The sequence below is a fragment of the Dama dama genome, chromosome 13 (genome assembly GCF_033118175.1).
Source record: "Dama dama isolate Ldn47 chromosome 13, ASM3311817v1, whole genome shotgun sequence".
Lineage (NCBI taxonomy): Eukaryota > Metazoa > Chordata > Mammalia > Artiodactyla > Cervidae > Dama > Dama dama.
Genome location: NC_083693.1, coordinates 64,580,724 through 64,600,288, shown reverse-complemented (window position 1 = coordinate 64,600,288; position 19,565 = coordinate 64,580,724). Strand labels below are relative to the sequence as shown.

Sequence of the window (19,565 nt, the reverse complement as noted above, 5' to 3'; positions counted from 1 at the left end):
CCTGTAACTCCATGTCCTTGCATGTCCTGTCCTACCACGTCGTGTGATCTTCCTCCCTCATTCAAACAGGACACTTCTAGTCATCCTTCAAGACACAACTCACATGTTTTCACTCCCCAGAGGTGAGCTGTGGGGTCTCACTCACCTTCCAGTGTCGGGGGTCCTTCCTCTGAGTACAGTAAAATCCTAACATTTTCTTAATATCATCATCTCTGTATCCCTAGGGCCTAATGTCCTTAAGTAATGTCCTTGAGTAAATGAATAATTGAATGTCTCAGGTGATTCTTTAATCATATAGTGTATGTGATCCCTGCACCCCGAAGTAGATAGAAGTTTCCCTGAGAGCAGAGCCCTATTTTCAACTCAAGAGCAGCACAGCAGTGTGTCAAGAATGTGCTGGGGAGCCAGGCTGCCTGGATTTAAGTCCTGACCTCACCACTTACTAGTGTGTGGTCTTGAGCAAGATACTTAGCCTCCTTATGCCTCAGTATCTTCATCTATGAAACAGGGATCATACTTGTTCTGTATCTATTGCTGTGTGACAAACTACTTACAAAATTTAGTGGCATAAAGCAACCACCATCTTATTGTAGCTCATGATTTTGTTGCTTGGGAATTTGGGCAGGGCTCTGCTGGAAGATTTTTCTGCTCCTTCTAGCACTGACTAGGTTACTTGGTGATACTAGCTGGGGATCAGTCTGGTCCAGAAGGGCTAAGAAGCCTTTACTCATGCCTCGGCCTTGGCAGGCACAACTGGAAGGCTAGACTCAGCCAGGCCCCCTTGGGCCTCTCTCTATGTCCATATAATCTCCAGGCTTCTCCAGGACAGTGGCCTCAGGGTCATCAGACTTCTTACATGGCAACTCAGGGCTCCCAGACTCCAGGCAGAAGCTGCCAGTTCTCGAAAGTGCTACACACGGAACTGGCATAGTATCACTTTGGCCTTATTCTATTGCCCAAAGCAGTCTGAGTTGACTCAGATTCATGGGGAGAGGGCATAGCTTCCACTTCTTTTTTTTTTTTTTTTTTATCATTGGGGGGTTCGGGGGTTTTTAACTATGGTAATAAGCAGACCTCTCAGCTTTGCCTCTGCTCTGTTTGAAAACAATTTTGTGAGACAATAGTGACAGGAACTGACCTATTAAGGATCTAGGTCTTCAGGGTAAACCACTCCTACATCTCTCACAGTTAGCAATGTTGATCACTTTTTTTTCTTTTTATTGTTTAAACACTGAATTCCAAACAAGACTTCTTCAGGAAATCTTTCTATTGCATTTTCTTCACACGAATAAGTATAAAACTAACCAGAACTGAATAGCCTAATGGCCTGCTTGGAATCTATTAAAGGAGCTAAAACCACTTGGTACAATGCAAATTGCTAATTAATGAAGTGATGCAAATAAATACTTAGTAACTTAAGCAGCAATTATTTTTGGATTGTATAGTTGAGAAAACATGAGTTTTCCATATTATCCTGGAAGAAAAAAGAACATTTCTCCCCCTCCCCCCACTATCATTATGTTCCTTGAAGCCATCAGAGTGAGAATAGCTGACTACCAATATCATTTGAAAAGACCCTGATGCTGGGAAAGAGTGAAGGCAGGAGAAGAAGGGGATGACAGAGGATGGGATGGTTGGATGGCATTACCGACTCAATGGATGAGTTTGAGCAAACTCTGGGAGTTGGTGATGGACAGGGAGGCCTGGCATGCTGCAGTCCATGGGGTCGCAAAGAGTCAGACAAGGCTGAGCGACTGAACTGAACTGAACTGAACTGAAATATACCATTGTTATAGCCATGCTTTCCAGGAAACAAACTCACTCAGAAGGACAATGCAGATAGTGGAGTGCAGTTTATTACACTGGCGGGCCCAAGGCAGAGTCTCCTCTTAGCCAAGGACCTAGCTTCCACTTCTTGATGGGAAGAGTGTCAAAAAAAGCACAGCCACCTTCAACCTGCCACGTGATAGTGTTTATATTCTAGAGCTAATGTGCAGATTAAATGAATTAAAACATATAAAATGCTTAGGGAATAATGATTGCTCTCAATGTCCTAGTTCCTTAGCATTCTCTCACTGTTCCTAACCAAGTTCTCAGGAAATATTCCATGTCATAACACAGTAGAGGAGGAGGCAGAGAGATTCTAGGTTGGGCTGCATAGAGGGAGCTTCTGAGACCAACCCCTGACCTATACTCTGCAAACCAGGGGTTCACTTGGAATCCCAAGATGCTGAAAACAGAGTTCTGAGGGAGCCCAGGAGAGAACAGAACCAACACAAACTCAGCACACAGTCCACAGATGCCAAAACCCACGGACTCCCCTCCATGGGTTTCCCCAAACATGTAAGTCACAGATGAGGAAACCAAGTTCAAAAAGGGAGCTTGCCCAGGTTCAACCAGCTAGTAAGTGACAAAGCAGACTTCACATGGGAGTCTGCCCGAGTGTCGGTTCTTTCTACTACAGCCACTGCCACAGAGAAAACCGCAGAACATGCTCCATCACATCTTCTCAATGACTCACAGGGCTTTGGTCCCAGCCCTCAGGCTTCCACCAGAAAGGACTTCACGATCTCAAACAATCCACCCAATTTCTCTGGGAATCTCTGCCACACCTGCTGTTCCACTCCCTGATTCCATTTCCTGTTTCTGCAAAGAAAGAGCCCCCAACCCCTTTTAAAGATACAGATTATCATGTGAGAATTATAACAAACTACATATAAATATACGCAGCATATCTACACACACACACACACACACACACACACACAAAACACATCATGCTTTAGTCTGCAAAATGCTCACACATACATCCCCTCCCAATGGTTCCATGAGGTTGGCAGCACCGTCCCCATTTCATAGACAAGGAAACTGAATGGTGGTGTGCTGGTAATGTTTAACAACCAGCTTTCCAGGGAAAGAAAGCCCCAGTTTTATGACATCTTCCAATTTCCATGATGTAAATGCTCCCACTGCATTGATTTCAAGCACTGAGTTGGGAGGAGATGTGCACTGTGAACTCTCGTGGGCTGGAAAGACCTGGCTCTAGGACCCCACCAAAATCGAGGCTCAGAGACAAGCCCACCTGCAGACAGTCATCAAGAGGGAGAACCATTAAGAGGCCATGAACTCAGGTGATCCCACTAGCTCCTCTCCATAGCTGTCCTTATTGAAGCCACCCAGCCCCTGTCTGCTCCTTTCTTTCCAGCTCTGGCTCTGTGCAATGAAAATAAAGCACTAGCACCTGGCTATACTCTTAGCTCAGGCCTCATGCTCTGAGGGTGGGCTTCTCTGATAGCTCAGTCTCAGTTGGTAAAGAATCTGCCTGCAATGCAGGAGACCCTGGTTCGATTCCTGGGTCGGGAAGATCCGCTGGAGAAGGGATAGGCTACCCATTCCAGTATTCTTGGGCTTCCCTTGTGGCTCAGCTGGTAAAGGATCTGCCTGCAATGCAGGACACCTAGGTTTGATCCCTGGGTTGGGAACATCCCCTGGAGAAGGGAAAGGCTACCCACTCCAATATTCTGGCCTGGAGAATTCCATGGACTGTATAGTCCATGGGGGTCGCAAAGACTTGGACATGACTGAACAACTTTCACATACTTGGAGGGTAATTTCAAAGTTCTCATGTATATTCCTTGACGGTCTGCTCGACCCCCCACTCTCTGTGCCCCCCACCACCCCCTAACTTGGGAGACCCATGCACATGAGGACCACGGGAGGCAAGACAAGAAACAACCTGGCTCAGATGAAGGTGCTTTGAACGTGGAGTTGAGAGCCTGGCTTCAGTCCCAGTTTCATCTTTGGGCACAATTCCCTCCGCTGCAAAATGGGGGTCTAGCACCTGCTTCGTAGGGCTGTGGTGAAGACAAGAGGAACGACTTCCATGAAGACCACCTCATGCCTGGTACACAGGGAGTCTGGTACACAGTGTGGTACATGGGGAGTTTCCCCAGTAGCTGGGGCCAAAGGCTATATAAGATTTCAAGGGTAGGGTCTAGTATTGCGAACTGAGTCTCACCTAGGGGCTGCCCAGGGCAGTCTTGAACTGCAAAGAATGACTACATTAAAGAAACATCTCAAGAGGGGAAGTTCCACTGTGGCAAGTTCCCTGAAAGTTTCCACTGTGTAAACCAAGGCCGAGACAGCAAAAAGCATAACAAAGAATGTATGTAACATACTCAGGACTGCCAATAAAACAATGCAAACTATTCACTGATTCTTAACAGAGCTAGGGAAATGGTGGTGGTTTAACTGCTCAGTCGTGTCTGATTCTTTGCAACCCCATGGTCTGTAGACCCGCAGACTTCCGTCCAGGCAAGAATACTGGAGTGGGTTGCCATTTCCTTCTCCAGGGCATCTTCCTGACCCAAGGACTGAACCTGCATATCCTGTGTCTCCTGCATCACAGGCAGATACTTGATATCCAGGGAGATGGACACACACACAAAAAAAATCATGGAAGTCACCAGTCCATTTCTACAGAACTTTCCAGAAGGCTTCATCTCTGACTGCTTCCTTAAATAGTTTGGGCAGAAAGGAGAAGTTGATGGGACAGGTATAATATTGTGGCTTCCCAAGTGGCCAGCTGGGTTGCCTGGGACACTGAACAACATGTATTTTCCTCACCTGTGGTGAGGCTTCATATCCTAGTGCTTGGGATGTCTGGGGCCAGGCAAACCAAGAATAGCACCTTCTCTCTGTATGGGGCTTCATCTTTCTAAGGCATTTTATATCTATTTCTTGCCTGGTGAGGTCAGGTGGCCAGAGACATTGAGTGACATGCTTAAGGTAACACAGCAGGTTACTGGTGGGGCCAGATTAGGACCCCATTCACTGATACCCGCCATGGTTTTGCATAAACTCACACTGATGCTGTTCCTCTTTCTGGTTGGAAAGCTGCCTGGAAGCTTCCAGAGCCAGGCAAATCTGTGAGGCACTTCAGAAGTACTCAGAGGTGGACTTCCCTGATGGTCCAGTAGCTAAGACTCCGCGCTTCCAATGCAGGGGGCCAGATTCTGATCCCTGGTCAGGAATCTGGAGCCCACAAGCCACAACTGAGACCCCGCGGACTGCAACTAAGGTCCAGCACAGCAAATAAAATTTTTTTAAAGTGTCCAGAGGTAACAATCAGCTTTCCCTTTTGGAAAAAACCCCTCAAATCCGAGTTCCCCTGGAACAATCCCTAAGAAGTCCTGAATATTGGGGGCACTCCTTCCAGAGCAAAGCTCCATGCAGGGACACCGTGAGAACTGCAAAGCCACTTGTAAAAAGCACTTTGTCTTGTTTCTTCTAACCCACTCAGCTACCCAAGTGATCCTTCTGAGAGTAGAATTTGGTCTCCTCTGAGCCCAGGGCTCAATAGATGCTAGTTATGTATACATGGGAATGAATGGATGGATGGATGGATGCATGCAGCTTGCTCTAGAATCTCTGTCAGGTTTCAGGTATGTCCGAATGTTTTCTTGTTTACTCCCCACAGCAATTTCCTTGGGGGCATCTTTAACCCTGTTTATGGTTGATGAAAGCGAGGCCCAGGAGTTACACCTTGCTTGAGTTCCCAGAGCCAATTAAGCAGGAGAACTGAATGCAAATCCAGGTTTTCTGACTCCAAGACCTCTCTGTCAAGGGTGAAGGTGAGCAGAGAAGGGGAAGAGGCAATTAACTTTTCATGAGTACCGACTCTATGTAGTTTCAGTTAGTCATCTGATTATGAGGTCATTTCACGGTCGAGAAAACCGAGGCTTATTGAGGTGGATGCTGGAGTAGCATGGCCAAGACCTCACAGCTGATGAATGCAAAGGGGTGGCATTTGAGTTTGGATCCATCGGGTTCCAAAGCACACTCTCTGGGTCCTAGAGACTCTCTGCACAAGTGTGGGGTATGACTAACGGTTGAGCAGTGGTCCTACCCTTTGCTAGGCTATGGGGACCACAGATGTATCAGACAGAAGCTCTACCCTTCTGGAGATGAGTACAGCTGATTGGCTGAGAGGAGAGGGCTTCGAGCCCCCCGAGCACAGCACAGAGGCGGGGTGACATGCTGAGTGCAGAGGAGGGTGGCGTCAGATGGGGATGCAAGCATTAGTTGTCTCCCACCGGCCTCGTCGTGGAGATAGCCTGGGAGAAACTGCCTCCATCAGGCAACAGACACATAAGAACTTCACTGTCTGCCTAAGTAGTCTCATCAGGAAGTCTGCCGGCCTGGGCGGGTGGTGGGCGTGGGGAGATTGCTGGAGGTCAGATGCAGGTGCCCCCCTCCTCTGCTATTTCAGGACGGCCAGGACAAACCAACTCCCGCTCTTTGCCTGGCGCTCCACCCCTGTAATATCAGTACAATAACGTTATTCCTACTGAGATGCACGCCCTTCTGGCTGGGAGCACTACTTTATGGTGGTGTTAGTCTTTCACATGTTAGTATGAATCTGTTTACTGGCTAGAGACTTTCCAGAGAGCAGTTTTTCATGGAAGGTGGCAGAGGGAGGCAGAAACAGCTGGAAAGGAAGGTAGGAGCCCCAGACACAAACATTGATAATCCAAACCCAGAGTTTTCCTGTGACAGGAAGCCCAGGAGGCACTGGGGCCCGATCCCTCTGGAGTCACCCCTAAAAGAGGGGCAGTAGCTATGCAGAGACCCCCGGCTCTCTGAAGCCGCTGAGTTGGACTGTCTTCCCCCAGACACATCTTCTGAAGCTGCAAAGCCCCTGAAGGTGGCAGTCACGGTACACACAGGCTGAGGCCACTCGCTGGGGCCTGGTGACGGTGTGACACTTCCCCTCCCCCCACAACCCACTTCCCTCTTCTCTTGCCTCCGAGGCCACGTGTCCTGGATCTTTCTCCTCTCTCTGTCAAAACCTCCCCTGGTGTTCCATTTCCACAGAGCCAGACAAACTCCTGGTGCCCTCAAAGTGCACACTGACATTCTAGCTCTTATGACCGTCTGACTTCCATTTCTGGTTAAGTGCACGTCGGTCTGCTCAGCGTCGGCCAATGTCACACGCCGTGTCTTACAGGGCCTTGCTAACTGTCATTCAGCACACAGTTCATTGGATGCAAAGTCTTTGAAATGTTTAATAACACAGAGAAAGCGCGTAATAAAATGTTTACGTGAAAAAAGAAGGCTAAAAAATATGCACCACTATGATTCAAAAATCGATGAAAGAAAGAAAGAGCCAAAGTCACCAAAGATTTACAGTAAGGTTCTTGGAGTTAAATTATCTGATGATGCGTTTTTTCCTGGGCCAACCTCAATTCTGGAAGCTGAAAAGGGAATTACTGAAAATAGAAAAATACAAACTGCGGTTACGTTTTTTTTGCCAAAACCTGCATGGGTAATAACCAATATGAGATAAGAAGAATGAATTAACTTCTTAGAGGAGTCCTACAGGAGCAGGGCGCTGCAGGAAGTGATGGTTTTGAGGTCTGAGCTGCATGTTACTCAACCCCACAGCTAATTATAACTGCTAGAATGTATTGAGTGCTTACTACACTCAGACACTGTGACAGCTTTCCCCCATACATGACTGCATTTTGTCCAGGAGACAACACTAGGATATTATAGTTACCTCTGTTCTGACACCAATCCCAGTGCCTGTGCTTTCCAAACCACCAAGCTATTCTCCAGCACCCACTGGGTGTCCTACAATGTAACTCAATTCTTTATTTCTAAAAATGTAAAAACATATTCTTTTTTTTGGCTGAGCCATGCAGCATGTGAAATCTTAGTTTCCCTGACCAGGATTCGAACTCACACCCTCCTGCATTGGAAGTGCAGAGTCTTAATCACTGGACCTCCAGGGAAGTCTCCAGTCTAACTCAATGCTGACACGATACACCTAGAGAGCGTCAGATCCCACAAAACTTCCCCCACCACCCCCACCCCCACTTCAGACACTAATCACAAGTCTAGGTCGTCACCTGTGCTTGTGACCAATCACCTATGGGACCAGAGGTTCTGATGACTTGGGTTCAATTAATCTGCTAGTGTGTTGCAGAATTCAGGAAACCCATTTACTCACAACATCACTAGTTTGTATTAAAAGATAAAACTCAGGAACAACCAAATGGAAGAGACACACAGGACAACGTATGCAGGAAGGGATCAGAGCTTCTCTGCTCTCCCCAATCTCCACTGTGTTCACAAACCAGGAAGCTCTCTGAACCCGGTCCCTTTGGGTTTTTATGAAGGCTCCATTTCACAGACATGACTGATCAAATCATTGGCCATCAGTGATACTCAACCTCCAGCTCCTCTCCCTTTCCCAGAGGCTGGGAGTGGAACTGAAATTTCCAACATTCCAATCGAATGATTGGTTTCCTGGCAACCAACCCCAATCCTTAGGTACTTTCCCAAAGTCACCACATTGACATAAACTCAGGTGTGGTTGAAAGGGTTTGTTACGTGTCTCAAGACACAGTTACAGCTCTTTTTACTTAGAAAATTCCGAGGGAGCTCTGTGCCAGGAATGGGAATGAAGACCGTGTATATTTCTGATTGTAGATCACAATAGCACAGGTCCAAGGCTGAGTACTTCCTGTGTGCCAGGCAGCACTGCCTCGCATCCCTCCTGTGATCACTCATCAATCCTCCAACAGCCATGCTGCAGATGTTCCCATTTTGCAGATGAGAAAATTGAAGCAAAGAGATATTAAGATAATTGTCTAATGTCAGAAGATGCCAGGGATGGAATAAAAACCTAGAACTGTCAGTCTTTCCAAAGCTCATGATCTCAAAACAGGTTTGCCTTGATAACAGGACAAGACTAACCATGATACAATGCCTCCTGCCTGATAAAATATTAAGAGCTTGCCTTCTTCACACCAAACCTGACTTTAACATAATCATTCCTCACCTTTTTATGGACTTTATATATTTTGGTCCAAATACAGGTGAAATCTCATTTGAGGATAATGGGTCAGTTGGTGAAAGGGTCAAACCCAAGAGCATCAAAGCAAATCTCCAGTGTGGACCTCAAAGGCAATTTGTGTGACACTCTGCCCTCCCATACATACAGATCTCTACTGCTGGGGAGGACTCATCTAGAATTTCTCCCCTCCTTGGTTTGAAAGGTCCCCCAGTCCAGTGGTGGTAATCATCAGCACCAATTAGCACAACATTCACTGCAGAGGTGGGCTCTGTTCCCAAGTGCAAGTGTATTTATCGCATTCAACTACTTGGCCCCAAATCACAGGCCCAAGGGAGGGAGATCTGCACAGAACAAGAAGAAATCCAAACTGAGTTCAACAGGCCAGCCTTTCTAATGCCAGAGGTCAGTGTGGAATAGGGGATAGGCAAGAAGGGAAGTGGGGCTGCCCCAAAACTAGGCCAAGTGGCTCAGACTGAGTACTGGGCAGTCACTTCCTGTAGGGGCCAGACCACACCATCCGCTGCTGTCTCAGGATTCCTCTTCTGCAGACAGGGCCACCTGACTTTCTGTTATATATCAGCCAGAAGAAAATGCCATCACATGAAGGTGTCATTGCTGCCATCCTCAAGGGTGCAGATTAATGAAAAAGATAGCTCATGTCCCCCAGCCAGCTAGTTAATTTCAGCCATAAAGGGGCAAGGCTGCACCTGAAGGCTGGTCAGAACTCCATCCATCCTGTGTCCTGCCCCTTCACCTACTATATCCCCTGAGCCAATGTCTTTTCTGCCAGTTCTCAGCCGCTATCCGCCACACATACACGTCTGGCCTCTGAGTGTCCCTGATGAAGCTAAGTGGTGATGCACTTGTCACCTTGGAGCAGCACAGAGGGGAATCAGGAATGCAATAGGTGACAACAGTTGTTCAAAATAGTCGCTACCCCTCCGTGCTAGTCACACACTGGCGGGAGAATCATACTTCCCATCCCACTGAGTCTGGTCTGGCCATTCGACCTCTTTTGGCCAGTGAGATGTGATGGGAAGTGACTTCTGCCACCTCTGAATAAATCTGCCATCTCTCTTCCTCCTCTCTGTTCCCACATGGGTGCTGCTTTTTCAGCCCAGATTGCAGAGTGAAATGTTTTTGTAAAGAGTCTCGGCTGACATGTGATGTGAGTGAGCAACATACTCGCCTTACTGTGTGCGCAGTCCTGTGGGTATACAAGCCACTGCAGTGCAGGGCCGTTTGTCACCACAGCGTAACCAGCCTGAGCGGACTGGTTCAGGATATTGCCAAAAAACTCTTAACAAGGAACTAGAGGATGACCCAAGCGCACAGAAGCACAGAGGGGGTCTGCAAAGGTCTCTCCCATTCAAGGCCGACAGAGGAAAGCCACAGATGAGGCCACTTTCTGGGGGATCCCCTTGTCTCCTTCCTTAGCCTCAGCTCTGTGTGGGGAATCCCAACAAAAGGTCCCAGGTCCAGCTCTGGGCCTTTCCCTTGCCCACTTCCTCCTCAGGCCACCCCCCACCGCAGCCACCATGGCCACAGGAGGATGCAAGAGGTTGGTGGCTCCTTCCTCCCACAAAGGACCACGGCCAGGCCCCACAAACTGGGAGGGAAGATACCCAGAACCTTGGAACCCAGTGTGTAGGCTTAATCCACCCCTCCTTTTGCCTGAATCCTGAAGGAGCCTTAATAATAACAGCAATAACAACACAGTGATAATAGCAAACACAGTTATTACCCTCTGGGGTGCTCTGGGTACTACCCTAAGCACTTCAGTTGTGTCCGAATCTTTGTGACCCCGTGGACCGTATAGTCTCCGGGCCAGAATACTGGAGTGGGTAGCCTTTCCCTTCTCCAGGGGATCTTCCCAACCCAGGGATCAAACCCAGGTCTCCTGCATTGCAGGCGGATTCTTTACCAACTGAGCCACAAGGGAAGCCCTACCCTAAGCACTTCAGATATACTAACTCCTCCTTCCAGCCCGCTATGGGGGCGGCACCATTATCATCCCCATCTTAGAGGCCTGGAGAGGTTAGGCAAGGGGCCCAAGGTCACACAGGTGGTTAAAGGCAGAGCTCTGATTCCAACATAGGCTGTGTGGCTTCCCTGGTCTGTGCTTGACCATCATCTTAAGGAGCAGGTACCACACAGGAGACAGCACAAAGGTGGAACGCTGAAGCAACATGGCAAAGAAACACACCACCTGCTGATTTCTTGCTGTTGTCTGGTTTCTCTCAGGGCAGATCTCAGGGCTGAGGCTTGGGAAGCAGAGGAGTCAAATAAAAAAAAAAAGAGCAAAATGAAACACATACAAACCTATAGACGACATCTGGGGAATGGATACGAAGAGTGATTTAGAAGAGTTATGTTTCACGAAGGATGTTTGGTTTGGGTTTTGATGCTCTTTTTTCAGCTAAGCTGAGCATACATTTTTAAAGGTTTAAAAATGGAAAATGGGATTCTACCACGTGGCCCCGGGAGGAAGACATGAAATCAGAGAAGGAAGCTTCCTTCATCCCGAATGCCTTGGCGTATTCCTTGGGCTCCTACTCAAGAATGAGACACACAACCAGATGTGACATCTGGTTCCATGGATTAGACCTTGTGCGTGCTTCCCAACCAAGCTCCGAAAGCCTGGGGCAGCCAGACTATCACTGGGGTGGGAAGACTGAGAAGTGATTACCCTGGAGATGGGGCAGGGAGGTGGGAAAAGAAGCTCCGGGGCCAAGGATTTCGGAAGGCAGAGCTTCTAGACATTCCATCCATCCAGCCCAACCCCCTTTTCCTCCACGAAGGCTCCCTGATCAGCCTGCCCTTAAAACCATGCTCCCTCCTTCCACTTCCTGCACATGGGCTGACATGTAACTGGCTCAGCACAACACCCCCACTTTCAGCTACTTTCCCAATGTTGGTGTTGAAATTCAAGAGCACAACTGACTCCTGGGTTTCTAAAGGATGGTAGATACTTGATTCCTACAATTGTAGGTACTCTGGGCAGCCAAGTCCCCAAAAGCCTGGTTACTTACTCTCCATAAGAAGCAGGACGAAATGAGTCCATAAGCAGGAAGGCTGATGGCTGTCTTTTTCCAAGATCAAAAGTGCACCCAGGGTCTGTGTAGCCACCAGGTGCCCCAAACAACCTCACTCCTTCTGTAGTCACCATATGTTTGGTCTGGGGAAACTGTAACACTCTCCTTCCTCTCTGAGATCCCTACATTTTCTTTCCTGCTGGATGCTGTAGGACAGGAGTCATTAAGGGTTGCTCTATAAATTAACAACCCCACACACTCCTTACCCTTTACCCAGGGAGCAGACTCCGAGCAGTTCACCAAGATCCTGGCTCTTTGTGCCTTCCCAGACACATATGTCTGGACTACATATCCCAGTGCCCCCTGCAGTTGGGCATGGCCATGTGAGGAAGTTCTAACCAATGGAACGTGAGCACAAGTGTCACATTGACTTACAGGCACTGAGGTAAGACCCATCCACAAGACTCCCCTTTCCCCTTGCCATGTGGTTGGCATGGAGTCAACCACAGGAGGCCTTCTCAGGTGGCACTCGTGGTAAAAGAACCTGCCTGCCAATGCAGGAAACATAAGAGCCAAGGGTTTGATCCCAGGGTCGGGGAGATCCCCTGGAGAAGGGCATGGCAACCCACTCCAGGATTCCTGCCTGGAGAAGTCCATGGACAGAGGAGCCTGGCAGGCTACAGTTCATAGGGTTGCAAAGAGTCAGATAAGACTGAAGTGACTTAGCATGCATGCACGGGCAACCTCAGGAAATTGGAGGCTGCATGCTCAAGATGGGGTCCCTGAATGAGCTTTCTCCACTAACCAGGAATCTTGCACATGATAAAGAACTAGCCCCTTTTGAGTTTGAAAGTGAAAGTGTCGGTTACCCAGTGGTGTCTGACTCTTTGCAACTCTGGGGACTGTAGCCCACCAAGCTCCTCTGTCCATGGAATTCTCCAAGCAAGAATACTGGAGTGGGTTGCCATTTCCTTCTCGAAGAGATCTCCCCGACCCAGGGATCGAACTCAAGCTGTTCCAACTTTTGTTGTTATTGCAGCAGCTGGCTAATCTTCCCGCTTACATGTTCTCCATAGCATGACTCTCCATCGGATGATCACCTTACATCACTCACTCATTTATTGTCTCCTCTCTCAGAGCAGGGCCTGTGTTTTGCTCCCTGCTGTGTCCCAGTGCTACAGCAGCTCCCGACACCATGCAGAGGCACTTAATAACCAATTGTTAAATACACAAATGAGCAGATGATGTTTCACCCATTCAGTGTTTGGCAAGAAGAGGAATCTGCCCCTGCTTTTGCTTTCTCCTCCGCCCCTCTCTGAGCTGGAAAATTAGCATATAATTCAATTAACATCCTCACTCTTCTGGATCCTGCCTGTATTCCCTTCTCGTTCACATCCTCCCAGAGTCCTTCCCACAATGGTCTGCAGCCTCTGCGCCCCTGAGCTGGATTCCCAGTGCAGTTACAACTGTCACGCTGCAAAGCAAGTGCAGAGGTCTGTCTCTGCACCCACCATGTCCCCCATCCTCCAGCTGGACTGGGAGAGCCTTGAGGCCAGAACTCTGTCTTTTTCAAAATCTTTGCATCTTCCCAGTGTTGGGCACAAGTGTCTCTTAAGAAACAAGCACCCTAAAATATTGAATAAATATTTGTAAAAATATTTACTGTATGTACATAATATTTGGGCTTCCCAGGTGGCTCAATGCTAAAGAACTCGCCTGTCCATGCAAGAGACATAAGAGATGTGGGTTCGATCCTTGGGTTGAGAAGATCCCGTGGAGAAGGAAATGGCCACCCACTCCAGTATTCCTGCCTGGGAAATCCCATGGACAGAGGAGCCTGGCGGGCTACAGTCCATGGGGTTGCAGAAGAGTCAGACACGACTTAGCAACTAAACAAAAACAACATGTAACATTCAGTTATGCAAACATTTGATTACCTTATGTATTTCTATCCTAAACACTTAAATATTTTATCTTTTTTCAACTGTTGTTACTCTGCTGCTAACCAAGAATAAAAAGCTTCCCACACTCTTGGATCCATTTATAAGAGGACCTGAGCTGGTGCTCAGAATAGTCTACAGATTTCTTCTATTAAGCTTTTTGGATCTTAATACTTGGCACATGAGAGGAGGGGGAAGCCCAAACATTTCAGTTGCACACAAACCAACCCTTTATTGGGGTCCCCAAATATTTTTCCACAGAGACCCAAGCCTGCCCCCTGGCACCCCTGGGCACCCACAGGATTTTTGTCTTTGAAAGTGCTTGCCCATTTGACCCTCACAAAGGCTGTGTGATACACACAGGAAGAGACTGTTCTGTCTGTTTGAAAGATATGAAAATTGAGTCTCAGAGAGGTTCAGTGACTTGTCCAAGATCACTGTGTGCTGATCTGTCACTAGGATCCAGGGCCCCAGACATTTCCCCTCTTTTCCTTCCCTTTCTTCAGCATGACCTAAACAAAAGGAAACTTCACAGGGGCCTTGAGGAAGCAAAGCCATCGAACTGTGACATGGGTGAGCGGAAATACATTGACTTTGAGTGATAAACCTGAGTTCAGAACACACTGGGCCAAACAACTTCAGCAGATGAAAGCTGCCCCCCTTCTTCTAATTTTAGAGCTTTCTGGCCTGAGAGGAGTGTCTGTGGTTACAGGGTGTAGCATCTGCTGCTGCTGTATGGTTGGAGGCAGAACGGGAAGATGGTACTCACTCGATTTTTCTTCTTTAATGGTGTATTCGAGCACCTCGGATGAGCTCTCTTTCAGGGAAGGGAAGTGGACACAGAGCACCAGGTGCTTCAAGCTGCTGTCTCGGCGGACCAGGAACGTCTGCAATGGAGAAAGAGGGCGCTCCGTGAGTCAAAGATGTGGCAGGAGGTTGGAAGGACAACTGTGAGATGGGAGTCATCTGGAAGGTTCCAGAAACCAAGAGGCGGGGTGGGGGTGGAGTTAAGCATTCCCAAGGACAAGTAGGGGTTCTGTCCCAAGAGCCGTGTGTCACCTGGCCCATGTGCCGTGGATCCTTGAGCCTCAGTTTCTCATCTGTGTTTGGAAGTGAAGGTCAGCTAAATCAAGGCAGATTCCTGTGTCCCCACCCTCTGAGATGCTGGTTTGTTGGGGGCGGGGGTGGGTCTGGAATCAGCTGAATCTGGTACAGGTAGAGGTCTGGGGACTACTTTTAGAAAAGCACAGACGTAACGGCTGAATTTCAACTCACACCCTACCACATATGCTCTGGGGGAGGCTGGAAATAATCATAGATATTAGTCAAGTCACACTATTTTTTTCCCCATGGAAACAAAAATAGCAAATAACTAATATACAGCTGGTGCTGTGACAGCAACTGTTAGGAATGCTTTGCATATGTTTACTTGCTTAATCCTACCAATAACCCTGTGACGTTGAGTTTTGCTGTTATCCCTGCTTCACAGATGAAGGAACTGAGATGCTCCCTGACTCTAATAGGACCTGGCTCTTCAGGCTGATGTGAAGACTGACTGAGGAAATACCTGTATGGGCTTGGGCCCCAGGACACACCCTGAAGGCTGTTCTTGGCCAAAGCCTCACAGCTGATGGGGTAGAGCTGGGATTCAGCCCAGGTCACTGGTATCCACGCTCTGGACCCCAGGCCCTGCAGCCGTTCTCTGTTCCCCACATCCCGCCTGGGGGGAACTTGTCCTTTCTTCTCCTGTGGATTTACTCTAGTCGAAAATGATGCTTCTGAGCCCTGAGGACCTATCTGTGCTGTAGTAACCAAGCATTACCTGAAGTCTAAACCAGAGCCTGAAGTCTAAACCAGAGCCAGCAAGTTTATAGATGCTTCACCTTTACTTCTCCTGCTCCAGATGACCACTGTGCTCAGCTAAAGGGACTGAGACTCTGAAGTTTTCCCTTGTCATAGCCACAGCCTCCCTGGGACTGTGCCCTCCAACCCCAGAAGGCCATCATGGGGAGGGAGCCCCTGCTTCCTTTCACAGACTCTGTCATTTTAAAAATGTTCTTTTTAGTCTCCATTGGCCCCACTCAGGCTCATCCCTCATTCCAGGTGATAACAGACACCTTCTGGAATCTCCCCAGCCTCCCAGGGCATGGCGTCCACCTGGGGAAGAGGGAGAGGAGTGGTCTTCTCGCCAGGGTAGGGTCGGTCCTTCCTTTCCTGAGAAAGGACTTGGTCACTGTGTCCCCCCCTCCTTCCCCCTAATCCCCAACAAGGGGTCTAGGCCCCTCCCAAGAGCCCAGGCTAGAGTTTTGAAGACCAGGAGCCTGGTCAAAGATGCTGAGAAAAATTTGGGGAGCAGGGCCACTGGGACCTCCAGAGCACATGGCCCCAAGCATAAGAGGCTCTGGAGCAACATGGAGATGGTGCTTCTTCCCTTCTCCCTCCAAGGCACTGTCCCACCACCTCTTGGGCAATGCTCCAAATTCTCTGTCATTCCAACTGATTACTACTCGACTGATGTTGAAGCTGAAGCTCCAATACTTTGGCCAGTTGATGCGAAGAACTGACTCACTGGAAAAGACCCTGATGCTGGGAAAGACTGAAGGTAAAAGGAGAAGAGGGAGGCAGAAGAGATGGTTAGATGGCATCACTGACTCAACAGACATGAAAGTGACTGAACTCTGGAAGACAGTGAAGGACAGGGAAGCCTGGCGTGCTGCAGTCCATTGGGTTGCAAAGAGTCGGACTTGACTTAGACTGAACAACAACGACAAATTTATGATGATAATGCTATAGTATTAGAATTGCTAATTCAATGTCATTAAATTGTAGATGCATGCTAAGTTGCTTCATTCACGTCCGATTCTTTGTAACCCTATGGACCATAGCCCCTTGCGGCTTCCCTGGTGGCTCTGATGATAAAGAATCTATCTGCAATTCAGGAGACCCAGGTTCAATCCCTGGGTTGGGAAGATCCCCTGGAGGAGGAAATGACAACTCACTCCAGTATTCTTGCCTGGGGAATTCCATGGACAGAGCAGCCTAGTGGGCTACAGTCCATGGGGTCGCAAAGAGTCAGACATGACTGAGCAACTAACACTTTCTTCTAGTGGACCATAGCCCGCCAGGCTCTTTAGGGCTGGGCCTGGGATCTGAGCTCAGGCCCTTTAGCGCGAGATCCTGAGCCCCGTACCCGGCCCACAGGGGGTGGTCTCCTGGTTTAAGCGTCTGCTCTCTGGGAGAGTGCCTCTGGGAGCAGAGATACAAGGCATCCATTAGTCCTTGAACTGAGGTCAGAAATGAGGTTACCAGCCTCTCCTCGCACAGGGCTGGAGACAATCTGCGAACCCAGTGAGTGGAGGAAGGCAATAGAGAGGCTTCTGGGGCAGAAATGGGCCGTGGGTGGGGGTGCCGGCACCCCACCTAGAAGGCACCTCCTCGGGGACCTAGCAGGAGGCGGGCTCACCTCTAGGTGCCTCTCTGCACTCCTGGCACAACCTTGACTGCTATGAGCAGCAACATCTCTGAGCTGATACATTCACCTGGACCTGAACTGCCCCTACAAATGCACCTTTCAAAGAAAAGAGGTCACTTTGGCTTCTCTTCAGAGATACAGGTAAGCATTAGTTCAGTCCAGTCGCTCAGTTGTGTCTGATTCTTTGCAACCCCATGGACTGCAGTACGCCAGGCTTCCCTGTCCATCACCAACCCCTAGAGCTTGCTCAAACTCATGTCCATCCAGTTGGTGATGACATCCAACCATCTCATTCTCTGTCATCCCCTTCTCTTCCTGCCTTCAATCTTTCCCAGCATCAGGGTCTTTTCCAAGGAGTCAGTTCTTCACATCAGGTGGCCAAAGTATAGGAGTTTCAGCTTCAGCATCAATCCTTCCAATGAATATTCAGGACGGATTTCCTTTAGGATTGACTGGTTTGATCTCCTTATAGTCCAAGGGATTCTCAAGAGTCTTCTCCCAACACCACAGTTCAAAAGCATCAATTCTTTAGTGCTCAGCCTTCTTTATGTTCCAACTCTCACATCCATACATGACTACTGGAAAAACCATAGCTTTGACTAGATGGATCTTTGTCAGCAAGGTAATGTCTCTGTTTTTTAATATGCTGTCTAGATCGGTCATAGCTTTTCTTCCAAGGAACAAGCATCTTTTAATTTCATGGCTGCAGTCACCATCTGCAGTGATTTTGGAGCCCAAGAAAATAAAGTCTGTCACCGTTTCCATTGTTTCCCCATCTATTTGCCATGAAGTAATGGGACCAGATGCCAAGATCTTCGTTTTTTGAATGTTGAGCTTTAAGCCAGCTTTTTCACTCGCCTCTTTCACTTTCATCAAGATCCAGGTACCTCATACCTATCAGGCCCATGGGAATCAGCATGTGTGAGGGAATGTGGGAGTGAGCGAGTATGTGTGTGTGTGTGTGTGTGATAGAGAGAGAGAATGAGTGTGTATGTGTGTGTGAGAGAGAGAGAGAATGAGTATGTGTGTGTGTGTGTGTGTGTGTGAGAATAACCCTGTGGGTGCTATAAAAAAATACATCTGGTCTTTGTCCCCGGTTCCTGGCACAGAGCTTCCGAAGCCCTTGGAATTTCCTGTGTGATGGGTGCTTTCACAGTTCATAAAGAGCCCCTTTGGACCACATGTGAGTTTATGTTAACAGGTGGCTCAGATAGGACCTTAAAGAAGGGGCTGCTCCAGAGAGACGGTCACATAATTAGAGGACTGGAACCCACAGACCCACTTCTACCTCTGGGGAGGGAAGAGGGACTGCAGAGAGGTCAAGCCCGGGGCAATGATTTAATCTCCTCGTTGGCAACACACTGATAATGTGGGGAGGGTTCTGTGCCCAGATTCCATGGGGCGAGGGTATAGGGGCTCCGTGGGGCGCTCCCCACCCAGACCTCAGCCCTGTGTGTCTCTCGCTCAGCTGCTCTTGAGTTTTATAATCAAACTGTCCACATAAGCATAATGCTTTCAGTGAGTCCTCTGGATCTTTCTAGCAAATTATCAGATCTAAAGAGGAGGTCATGTTTGTAGTCAAGTCAGAAGTGTGGGGATCCTGGGGACCCCACTTGTGTCTGGCATCTGCAGGAAGAGTGGTCTTTGGAGGAACCTTCCCTTTATCTTATGGGATCTGTGTTCACTTTGGGTAGTGTCAGAATTGAATTGTAGGATATCCTACAACTGTAGGACAGTTGATATCAGAGAACTAACTGTTCAAGAGGAGAGTGAATGTGTGTGAGTGTGCACAGTGCATGAATGTGTAAATGAATGTCTGTGTGTGGGGGGGTAAGTGAGGAACGAGGGGACTCTGGGCTGAACTCAGGGCTCCCCTCCTGGAGCTGTGAGGGGCAGGGCATGCGGAGGGAGCCCAGCAGGTGCCAGGGGTGCCCCGGGAAGGCAGACAGCAAAGCTGGATCCTCGACCCTGAGCCCAGGCAGGAGCTGAGGCTGGCGCCCTCCGGAACTAAAACCAAACTAGCATAAATTCTGTCTCTGGAGGACAAGAACTCTCTTTACAAGGGTGGCGTACATATGTGTGTTGGGATGGGGGTGGGAGAAGACAAAAGCCCAGGTCATTGTTCAGAAGCATATGTGCATGGCAGAGCTGCCCCTTGCCATCTGGCCCAGGAGGGAAGGAAGTGATTTCAAACATGACCCATTGGGGAAAATGCCACCAATCAGTTTTTGTTTTGTTTTTTTCCACAAAAGAAA

General features: G+C 48.5%; 1 protein-coding gene across 2 annotated transcripts in view; it reads right to left on the bottom strand.

Annotated features, from left to right (window-relative positions):
* The window catches only part of RIN3 (Ras and Rab interactor 3), a 133,354-nt gene that overhangs the window by 58,630 nt on the left and 55,159 nt on the right, over positions 1 to 19,565 (bottom strand). For both annotated transcript variants that reach the window (XM_061159320.1, XM_061159319.1), the window contains exon 3: positions 14,608 to 14,725. In XM_061159320.1, coding sequence (XP_061015303.1) covers positions 14,608 to 14,725 — 118 coding nt within the window. The remainder of the gene's footprint in view (positions 1 to 14,607; positions 14,726 to 19,565) is intronic.